We start from the raw sequence: 26,833 nt of genomic DNA, 5'->3' as shown, positions 1-26,833 counted from the left end.
TCAAATAGAGAAGTTGCCTCCCTTGCTTTAACAAATTAGTAGGTTAATCAAGTGCCACCAAATACCCTTCACTCATCAGCGCCCAGCTTTATCACATTTCCAGGCCCTGAAGAGCACATATTAGGGAAGGATTTTAAGGGGCGAAGCATAGTTCTGTTCTGACCTACAGTAGTGCACACACGGTCACTTAGAGTTGTATTCACTCTAACGTGATCGTCCTGATAAATGTACGTCCATCAGCTCCTATGACCCAAAACCAATTATAGTGTACTGAAATTACTTCTTTAAAATAATTAAAGGAGAAATATTGATAAACATGAATCTGATGCAATAAGCCAGAATTCCTAACTGTCAAATCTGTCCTCATTGTCATCTGTTATTTAAGAAGAGGACTGGATTGACATTTTAGGTAAAACATTTCCTGCTGGTTTCTGAATGTTGCCGTTGGGAAACTGCGCTAGCGGCTGATGGGTACATTGAGAAGCAATTTGATTCTGCTTCCGTGACCCTTCTGACACCTGCCTACGACCCACCCGTGGGTCACGACCCGCACTTTGAAAACCCTGCCCTAGATACATAAACACGCTCTGATATACAGCATGCATCCAGCAGTTGTCTGAGCAAACTTCTGAATTTCTTCATCAGCCGTACAGTTGATCTGTGTGTTCTGGAAGGACCTACAAAGCTCATCCTGGCACTGCCAACATGGCACCCTGACAGTGGCAAGCTTGGCACACTGGCAGTGTCATCTGGGTGCCAGCTTGGCACTGCCAAGCTGCCCAGGTGGCACTGCCAGCTGGTAGGGGCATTGCCAAGGTGACAAGCTGGAATTTTGCGCAGTGGCGGTTAGGCTGGAGTGATCTGCGTAGGTGTTCGGGGGTGGGTTTGGGGGAGGGGTGGTAGGCCGGGGATGCCCTCACAATGATTTGGGGCTTGGGAGGGGTGGGAGTCGAGGGTGCCAGAGATCGGGACGCCATTTTTAAATGGCGTCCGGATCTCTCGCTACACTGAGGAGTTCTGACGAGCGGAGCTCCTCAGTGCAGAAAACGAGGCTACATGCAGCCTCGGCTGTGCGTTTCCCGCTGAAGCCCCTGGGAAACACACGGCTAAATGCACCCGCTAAGGGACTTTGGTGCCATTTAGTTAAATTGCGCCCAGAGATTGTGTGTGAAAGGCACACTACATTTTATTATTTTACTTAGACCAGTTTAAATATATTAAAGCTAACCTCTTTCTTCGTTAAACTCAAGAAAACCTGTCCGATTGGTTTTTCACTGTGCCTCCTGCCAAGTTATGATGGTTGCGTAAGTTCGCCACCAAAGCCTGTCTGTGCATGCACAGAAGACCATTACATCAGTAGCAGGAGACAGAAGAAATCTAACCTGAAAGCACAGAGTGGGTGGGCACCTGGACTTGTTTACAGAGGTGGAATGATGTGTGCAAACCATTCTGAGACGTGGATGCAGGACTGAATGAACCATGTGTGGTTGTACAGTTTGGTGCCTGTTGAGTAAGAATAACAGTTATCAACCGAGGCCAAGATTGAGACCATGAGCAGGTTAAACCACCAAATCGGGTCCCATAACAGTGACCCACTGCATCCTTGGGTGGCTGCTTCCATTTTGGGGAGCTGTTGGGTGAACGTTGTTGGGGACAATGTGAGATTTTTAATGGTGTGGGGGTTTTCTTACAGTGTCTGTATTTGCTTAAAAAGACTTCAAAATTCATGGGAAAAACTTGTTGCAGAGAGCAGATTACTGTGGTGTCCCATGAGATGAATTCAGACTCTGCAGTACCTCTTGCTGATGTTGACTTGCTTTGTCCTGTGTTCACTGTCAAGGAAAGGGCCTTCTAGCTTGTTGTATTGTGTGCCAAGGAAAAGGAAACTAAATCTGAAACTTTGGCAGGCTGCCCGGGAAAAAAGGAATGTGAATACACTGAAAAACGGGTGTGAATCTCTAACATTACCACATCAGCTCATTAATAGTTGTTTGATAAGTATCTCCGCTCTTGGCTGCTGATTACTCCACCACTCGCAATGACGTCAAAGAGTGAAGTAGTATAACTGCGCATGCATAGCGTTGGCGAAAAAGGCAGCCTTGGTTTTCTTCTAATCATAGTGCGTAAACAATTAAGTACTCACTAAATTGGCAAGTATATCCTTTCCAAAACTATTTTTTTTAAACTGTTGCGGTTAAACAGAGAGAAAAACGGGAAAGCAATTCAACCCTTCCTCACCTGATCGTAACAGTCTACAATCTCCTTCCCTACCTGTACCTGGCTCTCCGTTTGCCACCATTCCAATCTGCACTAGGTTGTGGATCTTGCAAGATGGAGCACTGCCACCAGGGTTAGGACTTCATGGTACAACCCTCAAGCACCTCAGTAAATGGAGTACAAGCACATTAAATGCAGTTGAAATAATTATCATAAAATGTAGCACAATCACAGAAGCCCAGATTGCTCACAAATTATTTGTCCAGCAAAAATAGTTATAGATATTGTTTTCTGCAAATTAATCTGGGAAAATATGGTTCACCATCAGTTCAATAGAAAAGGAGAATAATGTAACAATAATACCATGCAAGCACCGAGCATTTGTGGAGTTACCTTTTATCCAGAATGATTTCTGAAGCAGGCCCCTCACATCTATCTCTATTCCCAAAAGGTCCCAAAGAGGAGACTGTTTCAGATTTCTGGCGAATGATATGGGAACAGAAATCTGCTGCAATAGTTATGTTAACAAATGTAAAAGAGAAGAAGGAGGTGAGTATGTGAGCATACAAAGATGCTGAAAGTATGACAAATTCTGCCTGTTTTAAATATCCTTTGATGTGAGGAATATGCAGTCTCGGTTAAGATAGATTATTAATTTGACATTTCCACAAGTAAATCACCTTTTTAAATGATTCCTAATTAGTTTTTACTGATTCACTCTCAAAATCGCAGTTTCCAGCTGGTCTCACTTCCTGAAATATCTCTTTGTGTGAGACCTCGATGTTCAGCAAGCCTAGCGACAGTGTACTGTCGCAACAATTACATCATCAGAAGTATAGAATCAGGTGGATTACTTAGATTGGAAATTAAAACAAAATATCAGCAAATATATTTTTACATTGTAGCTATGAAATTAGTGAAATATGAAGAAGCTTGTTTCTTTTGAAAGAGGCACTCAAACCATAACCAGGGGCTTGATTTTTTAATTCGGGGTCAGGGAACCGACACGCCCAAATATTTTCTAGGTGCTGACCGTGTGTCAAAGAGTTATAGAACTTTTCAGCACAAATTGAGGCCTTTAGGCCCATTTTGTCTGCACCAGCCATCGAGTACCTATAAAATTTTAATTTTCCAGCACTTGGTCGTTAGCCTTGTATACTATGGCATTTTAACTGCTCATCTATGTGCTTCTTAAATGTTGTGAAGGTTCCTGCATCTACCTTCCTTTCAGCCAGTGAGTTCCAGATTCCCATTATCCTCTGGGAGAAAACATTTTTCCTAAAGTCCCTTTTAAATCTCCTGCCTCTTACCTTAAAATCTATGTGCCCTGGTTATTGGCCCCTCTACTAAGGGAAAAGGTTCCTTCTATGTCTCTCATAATTTTGTACCACCATGTTGTGCCTGCATCGCCCATGTAACGTAATCTTCAAATATAGATGCCCTATTTGGACCGGCGAGGTGCTAGTGCAGGGTATAATTGCCAAAGCCATAACGGGACTTGTGGCTGCCTAGAAGAGAGGGGGCAGAACATTGGAGGACCTGCAGCCTCACGACAGACGAAAGTGGCCAACCAGCCAACTGAAAGGCACTGTTGCCAATCTGGGACAAAAGCTCGTTTGAACAAAATATTTTCAACAGAGAAATAAATGTTCTCCATATTGCACCGGACAGCTGTGCACGATTGTGCATCAAACAGCTTGGATTTGGCGATATGTGATTTGAAAATCACCTTTCTCAGTCTGTTAACAAGCTCCTCAAGGAGCTTAAGAGGTCGTTAATTAGAGATAAGCAGGTTCCTGAGCTCAGATGGTGGGGAAATGCGATCCTCTTTTCAGGAACCCCTTGCTCATGAGGAGGCCCTGTAGTGGCAATGGCACCACTTGCCCCTAGCTAAACGTCCCCTTTCTCTACTCCTAACCCCAACCTCATCACCAGGGCCTGACTGTCTTGCCCTGGTACCTCAAATCCTCCATACCTTATTTCACGGGTGCATGGCCATCGATGTGACTTTACCCTGCAGGTGCAGCTCTCGAAATGGCCACTACTAGAGATGGTACTGCTGAGCTGTGACCAGCAAAATGCAGCCTAGGTCACAAGCGCCCACTGATTTGGGGTCCCCTCGTCTCTCCCACCTTACATTCAGCTTTCATTGAATCAGAGTCCACTCCTTTCTCCCACCTCACATTCAGCACCCACTGAATAAAGGTCCCATTGTCTCTCCCACCCCACATTAGCACCCACTGAATCAGTGTCCCCTCTCTCACTCTCTGAACACCCACCCCACATTCAGAGATGATGATGGCCCTCCTGCCGTCACTGCAAAGGTCTGTCCCCAGTAGTTTACTTCCCTGACCACCTACTTCCATTAATTTGGAGGATGTTTCTCCCAGTACCTAGCAGAAACATGACCTCTCTCTTCCTGTTAACCTCCAGCACTAAGGCCTCCTGCCCTACATTCATGAAACTGTGAACTCTCTCTATATCCTAGAGCTCCGATTTGCTTGCTTGCTTCTTGTAGTCAACTGTACCTAGACACTCAGCAGCAGCTTCCTTCTAATGACTGCTGCTTCCCTTTAAGAGGAAACAGGCTGCCTTTAAGTGGCTCAGACTATCTGGAGGTCTGTTAGTCATGCACATGGCTCAGTCCCCTGTTGAGGGATCAGTCAGCCAGTCGCACCAGTTGCACTCAGCTGAACCATTAAATGAATGAGGAGGTAGAAGAAAAAGTGCATGTTGTGTCCATCAATGGGACTGGTTTTTTGGTTGCGAATCATGATCCCTGTGCCCAGTAAATGGGAGAAAACTAGGTTTTACTCATAGACGTCTGAATAGTTCTACTTATTGTGCAATGTGTTTGCAAGTCAGTAAATCACACAAAAGATTTTAATTGACAGTGGTAAAGTGTATTTTCTGCTCATCAAATTATGATGTCATACCATACTGTGGCATGTTTAGTAAGAATTTGATAAATCACTCAGACCCTTCTCTATCATCTGCCATATTACACCCCGATGCAACATGTACTGTTTGTGATAGAGAAATAGAAAACATTTTCTAGAATGTGCCCCTAGCTACCAAAGAAAGTATTATTGTACCGATTATCATTAAGTATGTGCTTATTCCGACAGGAGAAGTGTTTTAAGTACTGGCCCGACCAGGGTTTGTGGACATACGGAGCAATTCGGGTGTCCGTGGAAGATGTCACAGTTCTTGTGGATTATACCATACGCAAATTCACCATACAAAATGCAAGTATTTTCTGGATTTTTTCTATTTGGTGACTTAAATTATTTCCAAAAGGAAATTTGAAACCATTTACTCGTTGGCTCAATTAATTTGTATGTCAATCATTTATCAAATTTTAAAAAGTAATTGCCCACTGTTTTCTATATGATTCTATATGACAGATCTTGTTACTGCCTTCAGAAATGTTTCAGTTTGCAGTTTAATAGCCAGTAAATAAAATTTAGCTCCCAGATGTTTATTAAAGATTTAGTTGTCAGATTAGATTTAGTTTAGTGGGCACCGCTAACCTATCCCAATTTAAGTAGCTATAACTAAAGGTTTCCGGCTGTTCCCGCCAGTGGGATTGGAAGAACCCGCCGCAGGCGAACCTTGCCATGGTTTCCCCAGCAGCGGAGGGTGCGAGCCTCAGGAAAACCCAGTTGACAACGGCGGTACAGGAAGGTCCTGCCACCGGCCATTGCCGATGCAAAATTTACGCCGCGGGGTCTGGAAAATCCTGCCCTATGATGTTTCCTTTGAAAAAAATGACCATTTCAATGTACTTTTCGCACTAACCATAGTTAATTTATATCTCAATATCCTCTCAAAATTATACTTTAATGTGAATGCTTTCCCTTTGTTCACATGTTAGAATGCCAGGTATTGGTTAATTGCTGGAAACATTTTAATTTACATGTGCCTTTCTCAATATGTGAAAATTATGTGACGATTGTTCACTTGTTACAGCAAAGAGCGGGCAACAAATCTCCGAGGCTGGTAACACAGCTTCACTTCACAAGCTGGCCTGATTTTGGTGTGCCATTTGCACCCATTGGCATGCTCAAATTTCTGAAGAAAGTTAAAGCCGTGAATCCCTCCCATTCAGGACCTATTGTGGTTCATTGCAGGTAATTGCCGAATTTATTTTACATCCTTCTGCAGTAACATGTGACAAGTTATTACTATGCATTATAATCCCAAGCCATATAGATTTTATTTGGCTCTGCCAAAGTATGTATTGCTGTCTAGAAATGTTGTAAGAAAAGAACTTTGATTACTCTTGCTGCTTAATTATTGTATAAGAGTAGCATTGTGCCACATTAGGTATTGCCTTGATCAAGGACACATTGGCCAAAATTTTGCACTGCTCAGGTGGGCACGCGCTCAACCCGGAGCGTGTGAAATCGTGCAAGGAGGCATCTGGAATGCTTTCTGACATTGTCGCGCATTCATGCAATACTTTGGTCAGCAGGCAGATGTGCAAGTCGTTGAGCCGATTAAGGGGCCAATCGAATGCAATTTTACATGGCCCATCTGCTTTTATGTTTGGTGAGCAGACCGATTGCCCAGGCGGCTTTTAGGTTTTAGCTTCAACCTGGATCCACTGGGATGAACTGTCAGGGCTGAAATAAAATCAACAAATGTGTCTGGGGACTGAGCTCTGTGTATTATTTTTCTGGGTCCCATTTATTGCTCATCGCTAATTGTCCTTGAACTGAGTGTATTTCAGAGGGCATTTTAAGTATCACCACATTGCTGCGGGTCTGGAGTTACATGTAAGCCAGACCCGGTAAGGCTGGCAGATTTCCTTCCCTAAAGTGAATCAGATGGGTTTTTCAACAATCAGCAATGGTTTCATGGTCAACATTAGACTTTTAATTACAGATTTTTATTAAAGTCAAATTTCACACTCTGTTATGGTGGGATTTGAACCCCAGTCCAAGCATTACCCTGGGTCTCTGCATTACTAATCCAGTGGCAATACTGTGGTGATGTGCATCACTATAAATACACAAGGGGTTAATTATGTAAATACATGTAGACTAGCTACACACTAGAGGGAGCACCAGAGACATCACACACACACACACTCAACCAATAGATCAGTTAGATAGGACACGACCAATGGACATTCACAATACACACAGAGGTGACACAACCACAGGAGGGCATTACACCAACCCATATATAAAGGTCACCACACACATGATCTGCCTCTTTCCAGTGGAGATAGTCAGTGAGTACAGACACAGGGTTGATTCAATATCACTCCCACCACGTGGATTGTAGCAAACTGGTTAGTCAGTCTGGGTAGCTATAGTAGGATTAGCAGTAGTGTCAAACCCGAGTAATAAAAGTGTAAATAGTTTAATAAATGTGTTGAAGTTATCTCCACGTCTGAACCTTCCTTTGTCAAGTGCACCAAAGGAAGCCGCTTATGCTACACCTAGAACATAACAAATCAAATACCCCACCACCTCTGCTAGTTAATAATTTACCAACATTGCTCACTTCCACGGTTCTTTGTTTTGCTTCTCTCTCGCCCTCTCTCTCTATCTCTCCCCTCTTGCATTCTCTCTCCCTCTTTTCTTCCCTCTCTCTACCTCTCTCTCTCTTTCTCCCTCTCTTTCTCACTCTCTTTTCTACTTACCTCACAGGCATTACCTGTCCAAGAAAATTTGGAGGCCTGGTTACAGACTTCCATCAATTCAGTCTGTGTCTTGATCATATCTCTCCCTTGCTCATCGGAGCTATTTGTCCTCCAAGTGACTATTCCCCATGGTGGCACAATTGAGAATAGAAAGTCACCTCATTTAGGAGCAACAATTCTCAATGACTTTTCCCCAAACCCAGCCTGGGGCACTCAGAACAATTATAGCATCTAAAACTGATGCCCTAGTTGAGACCAGCTAATGTAACACAAAAACTGAGATTGTCTGCTGTATATCATTTAACACAGTGAACATACAATGAAAGATGAAAAACCAACTGCTTTACACAGTTTGTCCCATCCCCAAAGTATGTAACCATCACACTCAATCACAGTAAACTCACCTACCTCCTTTTCTACTCCCCTCCTCTCGCACTCCCCTCCCCATTTCATGCAGTTATCAATCTCCTCAGAGGGACATAGAAAGTATAAACTGGGGACCAATTTCTGATACACCTCCTCTCCAACTCCCAAAGATGAGCAAGTATGTTGTGGGAGATCCTTATAACCGAGTGACCCACCTACCATCTGCACACTCTTTCACCCCTGCTGAAGTAAAATGGTATCATCAGGTTGCTTTGAATGGCATCTTAAATTAGGATTTTGTTAAGTAACTTTATTCATAATATGCGAGTGGCTAGTTTGTAAGAACTTAGTGAAATTCTAGTGTAAATTCAGTCAGTGTCCAACCTAGAAAAGGAAATCTCAATTCACTTTGCTTCAGGATCAATTTGGACCCCGACTCCAGATGTATATTACAACTCCTTCACATTGCTGCAAAATACAACCCAGTTTGCACTGATCCTATGATTCAAGGCGTTTCTGATGCTCAGAGTCAAGCACCATGTACAAGAACCTTTACACCCAATAAACTGCTGCAATCGCAGAACAAACACACAGCACTAGAGGAGAACATGTCAATAGTTTGCTTGCCACGAAAGGTTCACTGTTGCCTTTTCAATCTCTCACCTAATGGTGACAGTGGTACAGTTTACAGCTGCAGTGAAAATGGAGGAGGATTTGAAGGTGAGGAAGTGTAGAGTTACTCTGAACACAAGAATTAGGAGCAGGAATAGATCATATGGCCCATCAAGCCTGCTCCACGCTGCTCAATAAAATTCTGGTTAGCCTTGGGCTTCACCCCCAGTTTTCCATCTACTCCCCATATGCCTTGATTCCCTGAGAGACTAAAAAATCTGTCTATCCCAACCTTAAATGTATTCAACGATGTATGGGCAGCACGGTAGCACAGTTGCTTCATAGCTCCAGGGTCCCAAGTTCGATTCTGGGCTTGGGTCACTGTCTGTGCGGAGTCTGCACGTTCTCCCCGTGTCTGTTTGGGTTTCCTCCGGGTACTCTGGTTTCCTACCACAGTCCAAAGATGTGCGAGTTAGGTGGATTGGCCATGATAAATTGCCCTTAGTGTCCAAAAAAGGTTAGGTGGGATTACTGGGTTATGGGGATAGGGTGGAGACGTGGGCTTAAGTAGGGTGCTCTTTCCACCCTACTCGATGGGCCGAATGGCCTCCTTCTGCACTTTAAATTCGATGACTGAACGTATTCAATGATGAAGCATCCATCTTGGAAACCGGAATCTAAAGATTCACAATCTTTTGAATGAAGTAATTACTCCTCATTTCAATACTAAAGAATCTGACTTGTCATAACCCTCACGAGGAGTATGGGGAAACGATCATTGATCTCCTGGTGGGACCCATGGAGTATGAGCTCCCTAGGTAGGGAGCGGAGGCCAACCACCTGGGGCTCGTAAGAGCAAGGTATAAAAGTTGGCCCAACTCGAGTGTAACAAATCCTCCCAACTAGGATTGCACCAAGAGTGAGTCGCTGCATTACGTAGACTATTTTAAATATGTAAATAAATTCATCTTTGTTAACGGCAGTTTCCTTTATGAGTTATTATAATACCCTTGTCCTGAGAGTGTGCCCCATGTGTTTCCTAAACCAAGAGAAACAATCTCTCGTTGTCTACCTATCAAGCACCTTCAGAATTCTGTAGGTTTCAATGAGATCGCCTCTCATTCCTCTAAACTCCAGAGAATACGGACCCAGTTTGCTCAGCTTCTCATCATAGGACAGCTCCTTCATCCCAGGGAGCAATTTAGTTAAACTTCACTGTATCACCTCCTGTGTTATACATCCTTCCTTAAAGATGGCGGTGAAAACTGAAAAATTCAAGACCTCATGTAATTCACTTAGTCCTCCGCCTCCCTAAGATACCATGTCCTAAGAGGGCATTGGCAACCATGGGTTTCCATTATATTGGTCTCTGGTTATGCTTGGCAAAGTACTAGAGTGGTTTGCCATTCTGGAGAGTGGCCGACCACAAAACTCTCATACTCTTCCGACTGATATCGGGGGCAAAATTCTCCGGTATCGGCGCGAGGTCTGCCGACCAGCGCCAAAAATCGCGCAAATCAGTGCGGCATCACGCCGCCCCAAAGGTGCAGAATCCTCCGCAGCTTGGGGGGCCGAGCCCTAACCTTGAGGGGCTAGGCCCGCGCCGGACTGATTTCCACCCTGCCAGCTGGCGGAAAAGGCTTTTGGTGCCCCGCCAGCTGGCGCGGAAATGACATGCCTGGCGGCGCATGCGCGGGAGCGTTAGCGGCCGCTCATGGCATCCCCGCACATGCGCTGTGGAGGGAGTCTCTTCTGCCTCCACCATGGTGGAGACCGTGGCGAAGGCGGAAGGAAAGGAGTGCCCCCATGGCACAGGCCTTCCCGCGGATCGGTGGGCCCCGATCGCGGGCTAGGCCACCGTGGGGGCACCCCCCGGGGCCAGATCGCGCTGCGCCCCCTCCCAGGACCCCGGAGCCCACCTGCGCCGCCTTGTCCCGCCGGTAAGAGAGGTGGTTTAATCCACGCCGGCGGGACAGGCATTCTAGCAGCGGGACTTCGGCCCATTTGGGCCGGAGAATCACGGGGGGGGGGGGCCGCCAACCGGCGCGGCGCGATTCCCACCCCCGCCAAATATCCGGTGCCGGAGAATTCGTCAACCGGCAGGGGCGGGATTCACGCCAGCCCCCACGATTCTCCGACCCGGTGGGGGGTCGGAGAATCTCGCCCCAGGTGTATCGCAAGGATTTACATGCTGATGATCAACCTGTTTGGCCACACTATGAATGCACCTTCTGTGGCCATCAAGTCCTAAAGTGGGACTTGAACTCCGAGATTCTGGCCTAGAGGTTGTCATGCTATTCCAAGTGTTCGACAGTTCTAAACAATTAAAGATACTGAGGTTATAGAGATCCCACAATTAAGGAAATAACTTAAAATATACCATCATTCTTTCACACTAAAAATTATGAATTCTAAGCCAGGATTTTTGATTTTGTGAAGCCTCAGTGTAATGTTGTTAAGGTAGTGCTATGTGCTTCTGAATTGCCTGTTGTTCACACCAGCAAATATTCAAGGATGGGCTATTTGAATGATGTTTGCAGGTTCGATCCCTGCCTGCAACAGTGAACCCAACTTTGCGGTTGGAGGGGATTTCAAAGGTTTGGAGCAGCAGGGCTAGCCTCCGAGATATTTATTCTATAAATTTTTAAAGGGCTATAATTAGTTGCACATCCTGATGATAGTGGGGTTGCGGGCAGGGATGGAGCTCAATTTGAAATATCCCCCCCCACTTATCAAGACAAATCCAGATGTTGGTAACAAGCTGGTGTTCCTTGCATCAAGCGTTAATATGGTGCTGATGATGGACAGTCTGATGGTATCTTATTATCACCTACTTATATCTCTCTTATATTTGTGTGGAATTCGTCAATGACTGCTGTCACTTCAAGCAGAAAATCCCACAAGGGCAGCAAAATAGCAGGACCACAGCTGAACCACTCCCGGGTAACATTTCCATCCATTTTGCATAAGTAGCTCCCAAAATCAGACAAAGTGGAAGAGAAAAATCACAATGTGCCTTTTGGGTTGTCAACTTTGTGACATCAGCACCTGTATATCTGCACCCCAGGGAGTTGCCAGGACAGCTATTCAACATATTTGGCTCAATTAGATTTGTTTCCTAAGAAACTGCAACAAATCTCAGTGACTTAACCTGAAAGAGATCCAGAACCAATAAAGGTGCATGGAAGACGGTATTAAGGGAATGCACAAGGGCGATTAGTCGACTTTTGTATTGTAATTATAAAGTTGGTTTTGAGTGTTTATTTTGAGTTAATTTTCATGTTTGCATTGTGGCACTCAAAAAAAAAAACTGGTTGCTAATAGGTCAATTTCTCTCACCCATCATTTTAGATATTTAATTTCAATACTCACTTCAGTATCTCCTTTTGGAAGCAGCTACATTAAAGTTTATGAAATAGCTATATAGCTTTTGCACATTCCCCTTGAAGGAAAATCCACTGCCAAATATCTTTTTATCTGTACCTTCATAAAGGGAGTTTGGATATGTCAAGTTTTGATGCTTCAGCTAATCCTTCCAGGGGATTTGAACTTTATTTTACACACTCTTATATATTAATTCTGTGAACTATTCTGCTCATGTATTATGAAGTTTCTTTCTTAGAAATCAATACTGGTAGCAGTGCTGGCATTTGTAAGCAGAGCGCATCAGCTACAAGCTCTTGTGTAGACAGCTCTTTCCTCTTTGCATAACACAAGGTTGTTCCAGCTTTAATCCAATCCAAAATCTTTCCAATTGTTTCAGGAGACAATTTCTTAATCTCTTTATGCCTCATACATGTCCTTCAGCAGTGGAACATAGGTTTCACTGTGGAGATGTGCTTTATACTGTTGTACTCAGGGAACATAGGCAATTGTGTATTTCCCTTGAAATCTTTTCTCCAGAAAGCTGCTGTCAAAATAGTATGTATGTTGCATTATTACCAACCTGCAAGATAACAATCCTTCATGAAAGGTCAGGCCACCAGTGCCGTAGGAACCTCAGAAGCTTGTTTGAAAAAATGTCTCCCAGATATATGTATTATCTAAAGAAAATATCAGCTAAGCATCAATCATTTAATCTAGCCTCAGAAAATAAACTTTTACAGTCTCCAACAAATACTGTCACCACCCGATTGGACCTCAACCTTATCAGAATATTAATATCATAAGTGATGATAACTCAGCGATTAAAATAGACAATTACCTGCATGTAGAAGGATCCCTGGTTCTTTGAATAATGTTATCCTATTCATTCATAATCCCTGTCTGATCAAACATGTAAGTTGTTTTGGGAATTAGTGTTCGCATAAAAATCTTTGAAAATCCCTATTCTGCCTCATCTAGGCAAAACAAAAATGTTGATGTGCATAGCCTAAGATATGATATAGAGCTCTAGACAGCTGTAGACAAATACACTTGATGCATAATGTTTCCAATGAGCAGTGTCCTTGTGGCACTGGCCTGCTCCCATGATACTACCATAATATTATCCTGCACATAGATTTGAAGAAAGGTAGGTCATACATCTCCATAATTTTGTAAAAAGTAGATAACTGCCATTCTTGGAAGTAGAAAGTGCCATTTCAGTGGTTGAAGTGTGGCTCTTTGTGCATGGTATGGTTAGCCCCTACCCAAACACACAATCCACAATGTGAGGGATGTACTGTAGCATAAAGTATATGATCAAACACAAAAAAAACAGGTTTAAACACCAGGCGACGCAATGTTTTTGAAATAATCACAATGTTAATGTTAAATTTAGCCTACATGTATAAACATTTATAGTGGAGAGGGAGCCTTCCAGAGACGCCTGCTCCTAGAATTTAGCAAAGAAGCCAACAGACAGTAACACTGGTGCTGCCCCAAGTATGAACCCGACAGTGTAAAAAATGTCAGTGTTTTACGGGAGAGTGTTGCTCAGGATTGTGAATTGTCAGTAACTGTGACAACAGCAGTGGACTTGCAATGAAACACATCATGCCGTGGCACAGGGCCCCCAAATTACTGGGAGGGGGGGGGGGGGGTGGTGGTCAAAATGCAGGATAGTCTTCACATTTGAAATACTTGCCTGTGAAATACATGCAAATCACACTATCCAAGCAAATATTTCAGTCCACACCATTTGGTTTTCTTTCGACTTGGCAATCTGGACACATCTTTATCCGTCACTCGCTCCCAGGCTCGTCCCCTTCCACTGAACCACCACAAGCAGCTCTTTAAGACTCAGCCAGGGGAACCGGGATCGGATCCAAGGAAAGTGTGCGGCTGGCCCGGGTACTGAGGAAACAGCTCAGGTTTCACAAAGCGAGTTCTTCTTCCCCTTCATCACAAAGAATGGACAACCAGTAGTAAGAATCGCCTTTTACAGTCACAATCAGTCAACTTACCCCAGCAAGGAAAAATATCTGACTTGTCATGCAAAACTGGCAATTGTTTTGATTACTTCCTATATCTCCTTGCTTTACATGGCAAAAAAATAGTTTCAAAAAAGATTGCAAACAGGTTCCTGTTGACCAAGCTGTTCCATTCATGCGTGCCAACAAAAATACCTGCAAACTGATAAAGTCATTTGAGGTATTGAATAAATTAATAATTCCAGAAGTGATAGGTTCCCTACTGGTTTTAGCTCAATGTCACTTGGCTCGATGAGTCAATACTATAACATTTGAAATGAACTGTTAAGTACTGCAAGGTCTGTGTGCCTGCTCTAATCCAGCCCCACAATTTTTATTCAGGCACCCGAGATTGGAACGATGTGTCATATCTGTTTAATTTGTAATCATTATTTAAAGTTCCATTTATTATTCTAGGCCTAGGGAGAATTGCTCAGTGCATACAGATCGTTGTTATCTGCATGGGTTTCAGCTGGAATTGTTTTGTACAAAAGAAGTGGGAGTTACTTTGATGGAATTATGTAGACGACCATATAATTCTGAAATTCTCAAGTGAACGTTTGAGTCTATATGTGCTTGTAAGCTGTAACGCCAGATAAAGGTACATCGGAAATAGGAGCAGGAGTAGACCACATGGCCCAGCGAACCTGCTCTGCCATTCAGTACGATCATGGCTAATATTGAGCTTCAACTCTATTTTCCCGACTGCCTCCATATGCCTTAATTCCCTGAGAGACCAAAAATCTGTCTATCCCAGTCTTAAATGTGTTCAATATTGGAGCATCCACAATCCTCTGGGGTTCACAACCCTATTCAGTAAAGTAATTTCTCCTCATCTCAGTCCTAGCCCCTTACCCTGACAGTGGCCCCTTACCCTTATCCAAAACTGCTCTCGGTACTTCGAATGTGTTCTCACCAAAACCCTGTAGAACTGTAGAAAGATTGCTTTATTCTTGTACTCCAATCCCCTTGCAATAAAGTCCAAAATGACGTGGAATTCCAAGATGGCGCGCGAGCGAGGCAACTTCTTGCAAGCTGTGCACATCATACCCTCTAATTCTTTTACTCTAAATCTTCTCTAAATCTTTTACTCTAGTGCTATGCTTCTAAAACTTCATTCTAACTGTTTTAAACTCTCCAACAATGTTCCCTACCTCATATTAAGTTGATCTTTTCTCTACACCTTGCTATAACTGTAACATTATATTCTGCAGTCTCTCCTTCCTTCCCTATGTACGGTATGTGTTGTTTGTACAGCATGCAAGAAACAATATTTTTCACTGTATACTAATACATGTGACAATAGTAAATCAAATCAAAATCAAATCAAAACAGTGTGTCCCTATGTTTTAGATTCCCTAACCAACGGAAATGATCTCTTAGTGTCCACATTATCAAACCCCTTCAGAATTTTGTAGATTTCAATGAGATCGCCTCTCATTCTTCTGAACTCCAGAGAATATAAGCCCAATTTACCCAGCCTCTCATTATAGGACAAACCCCTCATTCCAGGGACCAAGTTAATGTGCCTTCTCTGTACCACCTCTGATGCAAGTATATCCTTTCTTAAACATGGAGACCAAAACTGCTCTCGGTACTTCGAATGTGTTCTCACCAAAACCCTGTAGAACTGTAGAAAGATTTCTTTATTCTTGTACTCCAATCCCCTTTCCCTTGCAATAAAGTCCAACATGTCATTTGCCTTCCTAATTCCTTGCTGCACCTATGCTAACTTTCTGCACCCAAGTCTCTTTGAACATTAACACGTACGGGTTTCTCACCTTTTAAAAAAATATTCAGTTTTTTTTATTCCTGTGACTAAAATTAGAACAAGCTGAATCACTTTTCTAAATCTAATGCTATGCCAGTTGTTGGAAAATAATGTAAACTTGTAGCCTGGTGGCTAAGTGTGACAATGCAGTAAGTGGGATAGGAATGGGACTTGAATAATCAGTTGTGATACATAGAATCATAGAATCATACAGTGCAGAAGGAGGCCATTTGGCCCATTGAGTCTGCACTGACCCTCCAAAAGACTCCGAAAGATTCCACGTATGTCATTTCCTAATTTTCCCTAGGGGACCTGATGGTGTGTCAATCAGGTGATTGTTTGAGGAACTGTAGAGTTTAGTCCAGCATTCCCCCTTCTATAGCCTGGAAGGACAAACACATGGGATATGCCTTCTGTCCACCTATGGCCATGGAATGGCACAAGGGGCATGAAGGATTTGAAAAGTGGGGGGAAACAAGTCAGGATGGATTTTATTATTTCTAATGCTACATGGCCAGACTCCTGCAGCCTGAAAGACATTTGGAAATGTAACTCTCCTTTTTAAATTGCAGTGCTGGTGTTGGTAGAACTGGAACGTTCATAGTTATCGATGCAATGATAGACATGATGTACGCAGAGCAGAAATTGGATGTCTTTGGTTTTGTGTCAAGAATTCGGGGTCAGCGTTCACAGCTAGTTCAAACTGACGTAAGTATTAAACTGTTCCTATCAGGTTCTCCTGTTAGGTCAAAATGGTACCAGTGCTTTACAGGGGAAAGAAAGGTCAGTCTTGGTCTCCTATAGGGATCTTCTCTCTCAAGCTGTTGTTTGCCCCAGTTTATTTAATTTATTTCCATTACTCTGCACGCAACTGATGCCAAATACAGCTCTGTTGGTGCCTCGGGAACTGTCCTCTGCTTCTAATAGATATCCGTATAATTTATGACAGTGTAAAATTGTGCTACACATCTAGGTGTTAACGTGGTTTTCATTCACTTTATTGTTCCTTGCAGATGCAGTACTCCTTCATTTATCAAGCTCTGCTTGAACATTACTTATACGGTGACACAGAGTTGGATGTGACCTCTTTGGAGAAGCATATACAGAAGCTTCACAGCAAAGCAGGACAGTTTGACATCACAGGCTTAGAAGAAGAGTTTAATGTGAGTCAGTAAGTTAATAACCAAAGACGGGCTAGCTATTTAACTTTGCACTAGCTGCAAAAATTATTCTTCAGATTGTCGTATCCAGTAATTCTGCTATGATTAAAACAAAGTTTAATTTTAAGAAGATTTCATGTCAACTGTAAAGTACTGAGTTCAGTGAATAGATAATTAACTCTCATGATTCTGCTCATAAAGGGGCAGCACGGCGCCGAAGACCCGGGTTCGATACCGGCCCTGGGTCACTGTCCATGTGGAATTTGCACATCCTCCCCCCACAACCCAAAGATGAGCAGGGTAGGTTGATTGGTCATGCTAAATTGCCCCTTAATTGGGAAAAAAAGAACTGGGCACTTTAAATTAAATTTCCGGTCATAAAGAACTTTAAATCCTTGGAGCTAGTCATGACATTCTGCTCGATGACTTTATTCCAATTCTCTTCCCGCACCTATTGGTGCGCTAAGGCAGATTTTCATCTGTTTCCATAGTTAGTAATTCACGGAACAGGTTGCTAGTCTGTCACCAGAGGCTTAGCTTGAGGGGCGCCACTCCATATCAAGCATGGTTGACCAGGAGCCTCTCCCACTCTTACCGTCAGCCGTTGGCATGTTTAGAAAGTATTTTGAAACAATCAAATTGTTTGACTGCATTATGGACATCTTGGGCGGGATTCTCCGACCCCCCGCTGGGTCGGAGAATCGCCGGGGACTGGCGCGAATCCCACCCCCACCGGTTGCCGAATTCTCCAGCACCGGATATTCGGCGGGGGTGGGAATCTCGCAGCGCCGGTCGGCGAGCACCCCCCGGCGATTCTCCGGCCCGCGATGGGCCGAAGTCCCGCTGCTGGAATGCCAGTCCTGCCGGCGAGAATCAAACCACCTCTTACCGGCAGGAGCAGGTGGCGCGGGCGGGCTCCGGGGTCCTGGTGGGGGGCGCGGGGCATTCTGGCACCGGGGGATTCCCCCATGGTGGCCTGGCCCGCGATCGGGGCCCACCGATTCGCGGGCGGGCCTGTGCCGTGGGGGCACTCTTTTCCCTCCACCACAGCCACAGCCTTTACCATGGCCGACGCGGAAGAGACAAACCCCCCCCACTGGGCAGGGGCGGGGATGACGTCAGCAGCCGCTGACGTTCCCGCGCATGCGCGGACTTCCGCTGGCCGGTGCAGTCCTTTCGGTCCCGGCTGGGGTGGCGCCAAAGGCCTTTCCCGCTGGCCGGCGGCGCGCCAACCACTCCGGCGCGGGGCTAGCCCCTCAAGGTGAGGGCTTGGCCCCTAAAGGTGCGGAGAAATCCGCACCTTTGGGGTGGCCCAACGCCGGAGTGGTTCCCGCCAGTCCATCCCGCCGAGACCCCCCACCCCGCCGGGTAGGGGAGAATCCCGGCCCAGGTCTTGTGGTGGGACTCAAACCTGAAGCTTCTGGTTCAAAATCAGGGATGCGACCCATTGCACCACAAAACATCCCTATGTTTTTATAAGGAGTCTTAAAGTCAGAATATTTAGGTGTAAGGAAAGACCGGGGGGGCGATTATCCGATATTGTGGCCAAGTGTTTGTGCTGTCGTGAACGCCGTCTCGTTTCACAAAGGCGCAAACAGGGCCCAGACACAACCTATTCTGGCCCCCACAGGGGGCCAGCACGGCACTGGAGCGGTTCACGCCATGCCGCGCCAACCCGCGCATACGCAGTTGGGGCAGCCCAATCCTGTGCATGCGCAGTTGGGCCGCGCCATCCTGCGCATGCGTGGGGAACATCTTACGCATGCCAGTCCCTCACCATCATGGAGCCGGTGTTCTGGGGCCGTGCGCAGAAGGAGGCAGGCCCGTGGGGGAGAGGCCAGCCTGCCAATCGGTGGGCCCCGATCGTGGGCCAGACCCCAATGGAGGCCACCCCGCTGAAGGAGCCCCCTCCCCCCTACAGGCCGCCCCCCAGCATTCCCGCAGAGTTCCCGCTGGCAGCGACCAGGGAACCATTCGTGTCGTTGTAGGCCGCTCGGCCCATCCGGCTGGAGAATCGCCGCTCGCCAGTTCTCCGAGCGGCCTGGTGTGAATCGCGCGCCGCTGGTTCCAGGGGGGGTGGGAGAATCACGTGCGGGGGTCGGGTCGGCGTGGTGTGATTCGCGCGGTGCCCCGGCGATTCTCCTACCCGGCGTGGGGAGGGGGGGGGAGAATAGCGCCCCATGTGTCCGAAGGACATCTTTTCATATCCCTCAGGCCCATCCTTCTCCAGAAACTCTTGTCTCTAGAATCCTTCCCTTAAGTCTGTTTCAATTCCCTCCCTTGGTGATATTGTTCTAAATCTGTCAAGAGGATATGGATGGCACTGGCCAGGTCACATTCATTGCCCAGTTCTAGTTACCCTCAGAATGTGATATTGGAGCACTAATTTCAATCTGCCATTCTACTGGTTCCTTGATTTCCTTTGTCTGGTGGTGGGGCGGGGACGGGGGAGGCACTGGGCATGATCTAAGCAAAAATAATCACAGTCCATCTTGCAGCATCGAACAACCCCGCTATCTTTGTGCCATCTTGGGCCCCAAAACAGCGCCGCCCACTCTGAGGCTGCACATCCGTCATTTCCTGCACTGAAGAGCTCAGGAGAGCAGATCGGGATGCCATTTTTAAATGGCGCCCCCATCTCTTTTAACTTTGCGAGTCTGGGTCATGTCCTTTTGTGAGCGGGATCCAGATCACGACATCTCACGAGATCTGGTTAGATCTCACCAGGCGTAACGACCATTGGGAATCCTGGTGAGGCCTTTCCCAGGATCTACCAGCCAGGTACCGGCCTTATTCAGATGGGATGCAGCCAGTAGATCACGCCCATTAAGATTATGACAGCAATTTTTCCATTAATAGTGAAAGGAAATTGGCCCCAGAACTAATCCAGATGTAATTGCACCTCTACTGCTGATGACTACCTGTCAACAATGACAGAAATTTAAGTGTAGATGTGACTCGTTACCTGAAATTTGAGGATGGCTGAAGGAGAAAATTAATTATGGTTTTTACAGTCATTTTGGTGGAAGGATGAAAACAGACACCAGGGGCGAGATTCTCCGACCCTCGCCGGGTCGGAGAATCACCGGGGGCTGGCGTGAATCCCGCCCCCACTGGTTGCCGAATTCTCCAGCACCGGAGATTCGGCGGGGGCGGGAATCGCGCCGCGCGGTTGGCGGGGCCCCCCCCCGCGACCCTCCGGCCCGGATGGGCCGAAGTCCCGCTGCTAGAATGCCTGTCCCGCCAGCGTGGATTAAACCACCTACCTTACCGGCGGGACAAGGCAGCGCGGGCGGGCTCCAGGGTCCTGGGGGGGCGCGGGGCGATCTGGCCCTGGGGGGTGCCCCCACGGTGGCCTGGCCCACGATCGGGGCTCACCGATCCGCGGGCGGGCCTGTGCCGTGAGGGCACTCTTTTCCTTCCACCTTCGCCACAGTCTCCGCCATGGCGCGGCAGAAGAGACTCCCTCCACAGCGCATGCGCAAGGATGCCGTGAGCGGCCGCTAACGCTCCCGCGCATGCGCCGCCCGGCAATGTAATTTCCACGCCAGCTGGCGGGGCGGAAATTAACCCAGCGCGTGCCTAGCCCCTCAAGGTTGGGGCTCGGCCCCCCCAAGATGCGGAGGATTCCGCACCTTTGGGCGGCGCGATGCCCGACTGATTTGTGCCGTTTTTGGCGCCGGTCGGCGGACATCGCGCCGATACCAGAGAATTTCGCCCCAGGTTAGGAAGTCGGGTTTTAGCATATACTTTTAATCCAAATTGTTGATTACCATAATTGTCTGGAGCTGTTGAGACAAACACATGCAGTTAGATACAATTTTCTTGGAGCAGTATTTGTGGGCTGCAAACAGCCAATTCCAGGAAAGATGAGGTGTGCATGAGCTGGCACTCAATGGCAGATTTCAGGGCCGCTCAGGGCTCAAATGTGAAGGCACACACGCAGTCAGACATGGTACAGGAGGTCTTATGGAGAAAGGATGTCCGTACTCGAAGCAGGGAAGGTGTTCAACTTTTACCGTCCTTTTCCTCTCCGCTGCAGCAGCTGCTCTGCCTGGCACCATGTCCACCTGCAGACTAAGGGTGACACCAAGCAAGATCTCATGAGGACTCCCTTTTTCCCAATCACTCACAAAAGGTGTAAAAAGGAATAAATGTTGATAACATCTTGATGAAGTCTTGGCAAAGTGTCCCTGAAAGTCTCCTGATGTGTTTTAAAAGTCCACTTCAAATCTCCAGCAGCGAGTGAGCAAATAAATAATAAAAGATGATGTACATTTCACTAGAATTCAATAAACATTCTGGTGGTGGAGACAGCTCACCATTCACGTCCCGCTGAGATCGATGGGGCGCGGTTCTCTGATCTGGAGACTAAGTGCCGACGCCGGAGTGAAAACCGGAGTGTTTTACTCCGGATCCGGAGGCCGTTCCCAGACCCCGATTCACACTCCCCCAGGGGGCTAAGAGCAGTGCCGCGTCATTTACGCGCGCTGCGTAAAAGCGGTGCTGTGTAAATGACAGGGCCGGCACTGCGCAAATGATGTCAACCGCGCATGCGCAGGATAACTGGCAGCAACCCGCGCATGCGCGGTTGATGTCCTCCCCACAGCCGTCCTGCAAGATGATGGCGGATCGATCTTGCGGGGCAGCGGAGGAAAGGAGGTCCTCCTTCAGAGAGGCCGGCGAGCCGATCGGTGGGCACCGATCGCGGGCCAGACCCCTTTTGAGCACTCCCCCCAGTGCAGGAACCCCCCTCGCACCCCCACAGGCCGCCCCCCCCCCCAGCATTCCCACGGTGTTCACGCCGGCAGCGACCAGGTGTGGATGGCACCGGCGTGAAGCTGTCGTTTTGGGCAGGCCGCTCGGCCCATCCGGGCCAGAGAATATCGGGAGAGCGGAGGATCGCCATTTTGGGGGTCCTGGGTGATTCTCTGGCCTGCGCCGCGCAGACCTCGACGGGGCCGTTCTCGGCGCTGAACGGCCTCACAGGTAAAAATGGCGCCCCAGGCGATTCTCTGAAACAGCGCGTGAGCAGAGAATCGCGTCCATGGGGTTTTGTTAGCTTGCCCACCTCGCCGCCAGGAAAACCACCACTGGAGCTCCTGGTCCCATCGGCGAGAAGGGCTGGGAAATCCTACCCGAAGAGAACAGGATAAAATGTCCCCATTCGTTTTTTAAAAAGAAAAATTTCCTTCTTCTTCTTTCAGATGTTCTTTACTTTTTGATCGTTATTTTGCCTTGACCATTTCCATTCTATTTTGTTATTGCAGAAATTAATTACAGTGCGAATAAGGAAGGAAAATATGCGAACAGGGAATAAGCCAGTAAACATGAAAAAAGCCAGAGTCCTTCAGATCATTCCCTGTGAGTGATTTAAGAATTTAAATTAATGAATTTCTTTTCTTCATTTATTCTACCTCCGCCTACATCGAAATAATTCCCATTGTCCCTCAGGAAAAAGTCACCCCGGGACGTTTCATAAGTTCCCAGTCTCAATTTCTCATATTCCTTCCTGAGTGTGACCACTGTCAGAGGGAGGCAGTGAACTGAACAATGTGCTATATCCCAAAAGAGAAAGTGAAAAGGTGTCAATAAATTCTACCAAAGCCATTTGCTTTGCTCGTTCCAGAAAGAGTTTAAAAGTGGCGCTGCCGGAGATTTCGGAAGAAGTTTCCTGCCTGCTCTCTCACTGAAGGAGTGGCTTGAGGCAAAGGAAATAAACACAGCAAGGAACAAAATTCCTTGCAGTGCCCGGTTATCTTACATTTAAGACTTTTAATTGTAGTTTATGTTTTTTCTGAAATTTATCTTTCTAATTTAAAGTAAGTGTTTGAGTGCATGAAGTGTTTACAAAATGGGCCTGGTGGGTGTGTGTGGGGCGGTGGGGAGGGGTGGGGGAGAAATGCATTACAATACCATCTGTCCCATGAGATTAAGGTTTAAAATTGTCCAAATTGGCTAAAATCCTTTCTACTGATTTTATTTTTAAGTGGATGAATACAGTGGATTAGCACATTATTTATATACTTGAAAAGCTTCAAATTGAGAGTATTCCTTTGATATTAACATGGGGAAATCAGAGGCACTTATTTCCTTTGCCTGTGCTGTCAGTTTCTTTGTACAGATTTCCATGGTCAGAGACATCTCTGTGTCTGCTGAGTTAAGGAAGGCTACCTCATCGACACAGCTTTAATTGTTGATTGACAGCATCTGGTTTGTAGCCTATCCAAATCTAAAGTTTATACAGCGGGAGGAATCTTATGCTCTTGCTGCTGGTGAGTTTGGAGGCAGGAAGGACATCTACTTAGGCAGGATCGTGGCACGCTCTGGCCCAACATCCTTCCAGCACCTGACTGAATTAAGTTCTGGGCTGAAGGCCCATGATCAAAATTCTGTTCCGGCAGCAACTTAAGGCCCTTAAGCGGCCAATTGAAGACTGCTTAAAGACCTCATTCTATCACCACTGGGACTAACCTAACTACCAGCAGGCATGTAACCATGCAGCATGCATGACAACTGCTACCCTGTGGGCAGCTTGTCACCTCTGGGTGGTCCCTCGAACAAAGCACTCCGTGCCTGATCAAGGGAGTGGACATCGGGAAAGGGGCCAACTCCCTCTGCTTGTTTCCAACCAACCACCTATCCTCCCTGTCCTCATGACGTCCATCCACGACACCCCCCTCCCACCTCCACCCCCAATCTCCCCCCATTCCCCATGCCACCCACATCACTTACTTTTGCCCGAGGTTGCTTCACAATCCTGGGACTGAGGGGTGTGTTCTTCTGGTACCAACCACCACTTCCTCTGTAAAGGTGCTGAGTGCATGAGCTGCCACCCTCTGATTGGCCAACAGCTCTTGCAAGGTGAGATGTTGGCGCCCCACCCCTCCCCCTCAAGGTCTGACTAGCATGTTATTTGGTGGGCCTTTCAAAAAAGAGGCAGGAGAGACCTCCCACTATACCTCAACAAGATTCTGTCCCTAGCTGTAGAGTCCACTTTTTACATAACTTAGCTCTTTATTGATTAATAGCACATATTTTGTGTTATTTTTAGCAGAGCAAATATAGTGGTGATGAACTATCAATTACGATGAGACGAGAGTAGAATGTAATCGAGGCTTTATTACACAGATGTATGGCCTCCTACAGCAGTTTACGAAATGGCTGCTATTTGGAGAGCACACACATTTATACTCCGCCTACTGGGCGGAGCCAGCAGGCAGGGATCTACCCCCGTACCTGTAGTACAGGAGCCTTACCGGAATACCCATATATGCAATATAATGCAACAGTGGTGACTACCACAAGTGGCCAGGATTTGACAGCCCTCTCAAAGTGTGTCTCCCACCAGTGGGTGCAGTGAGCCATTTAGGTTTCCATCATAATATCCTGCCAGGCCGGGGACGGGGTGGGGGCATAAAATCCTGGCCGGTAATTTTAAAAATCTGTACTTCCCCTTAAAAATTTTGAGCCTCATTGAAAACAAAAGATTTGCACTTGTATACTGCTTTTCATGACCACAGAGTGCTTTGCAGCCAATAAAATACTTTTAAAATGTAGTCACGGTTGTAATAGTGGGCACATGGCTGCCAATGTTTGCACAGAAAACTACTCAAAAAAAGTAATGTGGCAATGCAAGAGTCTTTCTTGTGCCATTTATTGAGGGCCAATCTTAACCAGAAAGCCACTTTTTGAATTCCAGAGGTAAGAATGTCCTCCTTATTCCCCCAACCTGCTATGTTCCTCCTGCAAAGTTAACTAAGAACAAGTGTTACTTTCCTGATGTTTACGACCTGCTGGAGCACAGTCTCACTTCGAAATGTACGTCTGTCAAGCTGCTGAGAGGAGGAATTCAATTGGTATTTGGCTGAATATGATTTATTTTCCATTTTTAAGATGATTTCAACAGAGTCGTTCTTCCCAGAAAAAGAGGGCAAGAGTTCTCTGATTATATCAATGCTTCATACATTGATGTGAGTATGCTTACCGTAGGTTTATGTTTTGGTGTTGGCATGTATCATTGTGGACAAATCCTGAAACTACGACTTGTTTGCTTGCTTCGGGAACATTATAAACTACAGGTGAAAATGTCCATATGTCTTTCATTCTATTTTCCATCCAATTGTCATTTCCTTGGACTGAAACACTCTAAATCCATATTGTAAAACATAGCGATTGGACTTGGCAGATATTCTGTGTGAAATTTAGCAAAAGGCAGCTTGCATTGAGGAAGTTGAATTTTCCAAAGTGACTAGTTGTTTCACATCGTATTGTTTCAATATAATTTTGCATACAAGTGTTTGGAACAGGAATTCTACATAATGGGTGTGATAGGGAGATGATTTACTATCTCAATAATTTTATCCTTGGATCATGTTTCTCGAGTTGATTATAATCTGGGGTGGGATTCTCTGTGACCTGCGCGATGGCCTGACGCTGGTGAACCACTCCGTCGTCGGGCCTACTGGAAGTAGCGGAATTCTCCACACTTCCGGGGGCTAGGCCGGCGGCGGAGGGGTTTGTGCCGCGCTAGCCGCCGCCGAAGGGACTGCACGAATTAGCGCATGAGCAGAACCGCCGGTGTGGTTCCGCGCATGCGCAGACCGCCTGGTGTATTCTGCCGCATGCACGGGGGGTGTCTTCTCCGTGCCAGCCATGGCGGAACCCTACAGGTGCTGGCACGGAAGGAAGAAGTGCCCCCCGGCACAGGCCAGCCCGCAGTTCGGTGGGCCCTGATCGCGGGCCAGGCCACCGTGCCCCCCTCCCTCCCCGGGTCGGATCCCCCCCCACCCCGAGGACCGCACCAGCCAACTTACCTGCCAGGGTCCGCCACGTGGGACCATGTCCTATCCACGACGGCAGGACTGGTCAGGAACGGGCGGCCACTCGGCCCATTGGGGCCTGGAGAATTGCCGGAGGGGGCCGCTGCCAACGGCTCCCGACCAGCGTGTTGTGAATCCCAAAAACTAGCGCTGGAGAATACCGCAGCTGGCGTCGGGGCGGCAGGGCGGGATTCACACTACTCCCCGGGATTCTCTGACCCAGCAGGGGGGTTGGAGAATCCTGCCCCTGATGTCAGAACAGTGGTCATTTTCCACAAAAAAAAATCAAGATACCACAATTGGCACTTGAGGCCCAGTCTCAATCTTGTTCCTGGATTCAAAGTTTTGCAAAGGGAAATGAAATAGATGAAAATTGATTTTGCACCCAAACCATGTTTAACCACAAATTCAGTGTACGAAAATGTATCCTCACTGAGCTGCTTTTTTTTACAGGGTTATCGGCAGAAGGATTATTTTGTTGCTACTCAAGGCCCCCTCCCTCATACAGTGGAGGATTTTTGGAGAATGGTTTGGGATTGCAAGTCTCACACCATTGTGATGCTCACAGAACTCCGAGAAAGAGAGCAGGTATAATATCATAGAGCCTCGCTTAATGACATGGGCAAATGTCGGGTGAAGTAATTTTGTGGCAATCAAAGAACAAAAGTTCACAATGGTGACATGTCAAAAAATGTGTTTGTCTTGAAACTACAAAGATCTAACAATGCTCGAAAGATGAGTCATAATCAATTGTCACAAAGGGGTATAGCAATTTATTAAATGTTTCCAATGTTCATTAAGTAAATAAGTTGCACAATTTAATCATTTTGAATCAA

The 26,833-nt window shown here is 46.4% G+C and overlaps 1 protein-coding gene across 11 annotated transcripts in view; it reads left to right on the top strand.

The window, feature by feature from the left end:
- Nucleotides 1–26,833, top strand: part of ptprea (protein tyrosine phosphatase receptor type Ea) — a 452,659-nt gene that overhangs the window by 402,305 nt on the left and 23,521 nt on the right. For all 11 annotated transcript variants that reach the window (XM_072479190.1, XM_072479192.1, XM_072479196.1 and 8 more), the window contains 8 exons: nucleotides 2,669–2,766; nucleotides 5,346–5,465; nucleotides 6,190–6,350; nucleotides 16,588–16,723; nucleotides 17,029–17,178; nucleotides 22,446–22,539; nucleotides 25,072–25,148; nucleotides 26,451–26,585. In XM_072479190.1, coding sequence (XP_072335291.1) covers nucleotides 2,669–2,766; nucleotides 5,346–5,465; nucleotides 6,190–6,350; nucleotides 16,588–16,723; nucleotides 17,029–17,178; nucleotides 22,446–22,539; nucleotides 25,072–25,148; nucleotides 26,451–26,585 — 971 coding nt within the window. The remainder of the gene's footprint in view (nucleotides 1–2,668; nucleotides 2,767–5,345; nucleotides 5,466–6,189; nucleotides 6,351–16,587; nucleotides 16,724–17,028; nucleotides 17,179–22,445; nucleotides 22,540–25,071; nucleotides 25,149–26,450; nucleotides 26,586–26,833) is intronic.

The sequence above is a fragment of the Scyliorhinus torazame genome, chromosome 16 (assembly GCF_047496885.1).
Source record: "Scyliorhinus torazame isolate Kashiwa2021f chromosome 16, sScyTor2.1, whole genome shotgun sequence".
NCBI classification, from domain to species: Eukaryota; Metazoa; Chordata; class Chondrichthyes; order Carcharhiniformes; family Scyliorhinidae; genus Scyliorhinus; species Scyliorhinus torazame.
Note: the sequence above shows the minus strand (reverse complement) of the source record. Positions and strands in the feature narration are given on the sequence as shown.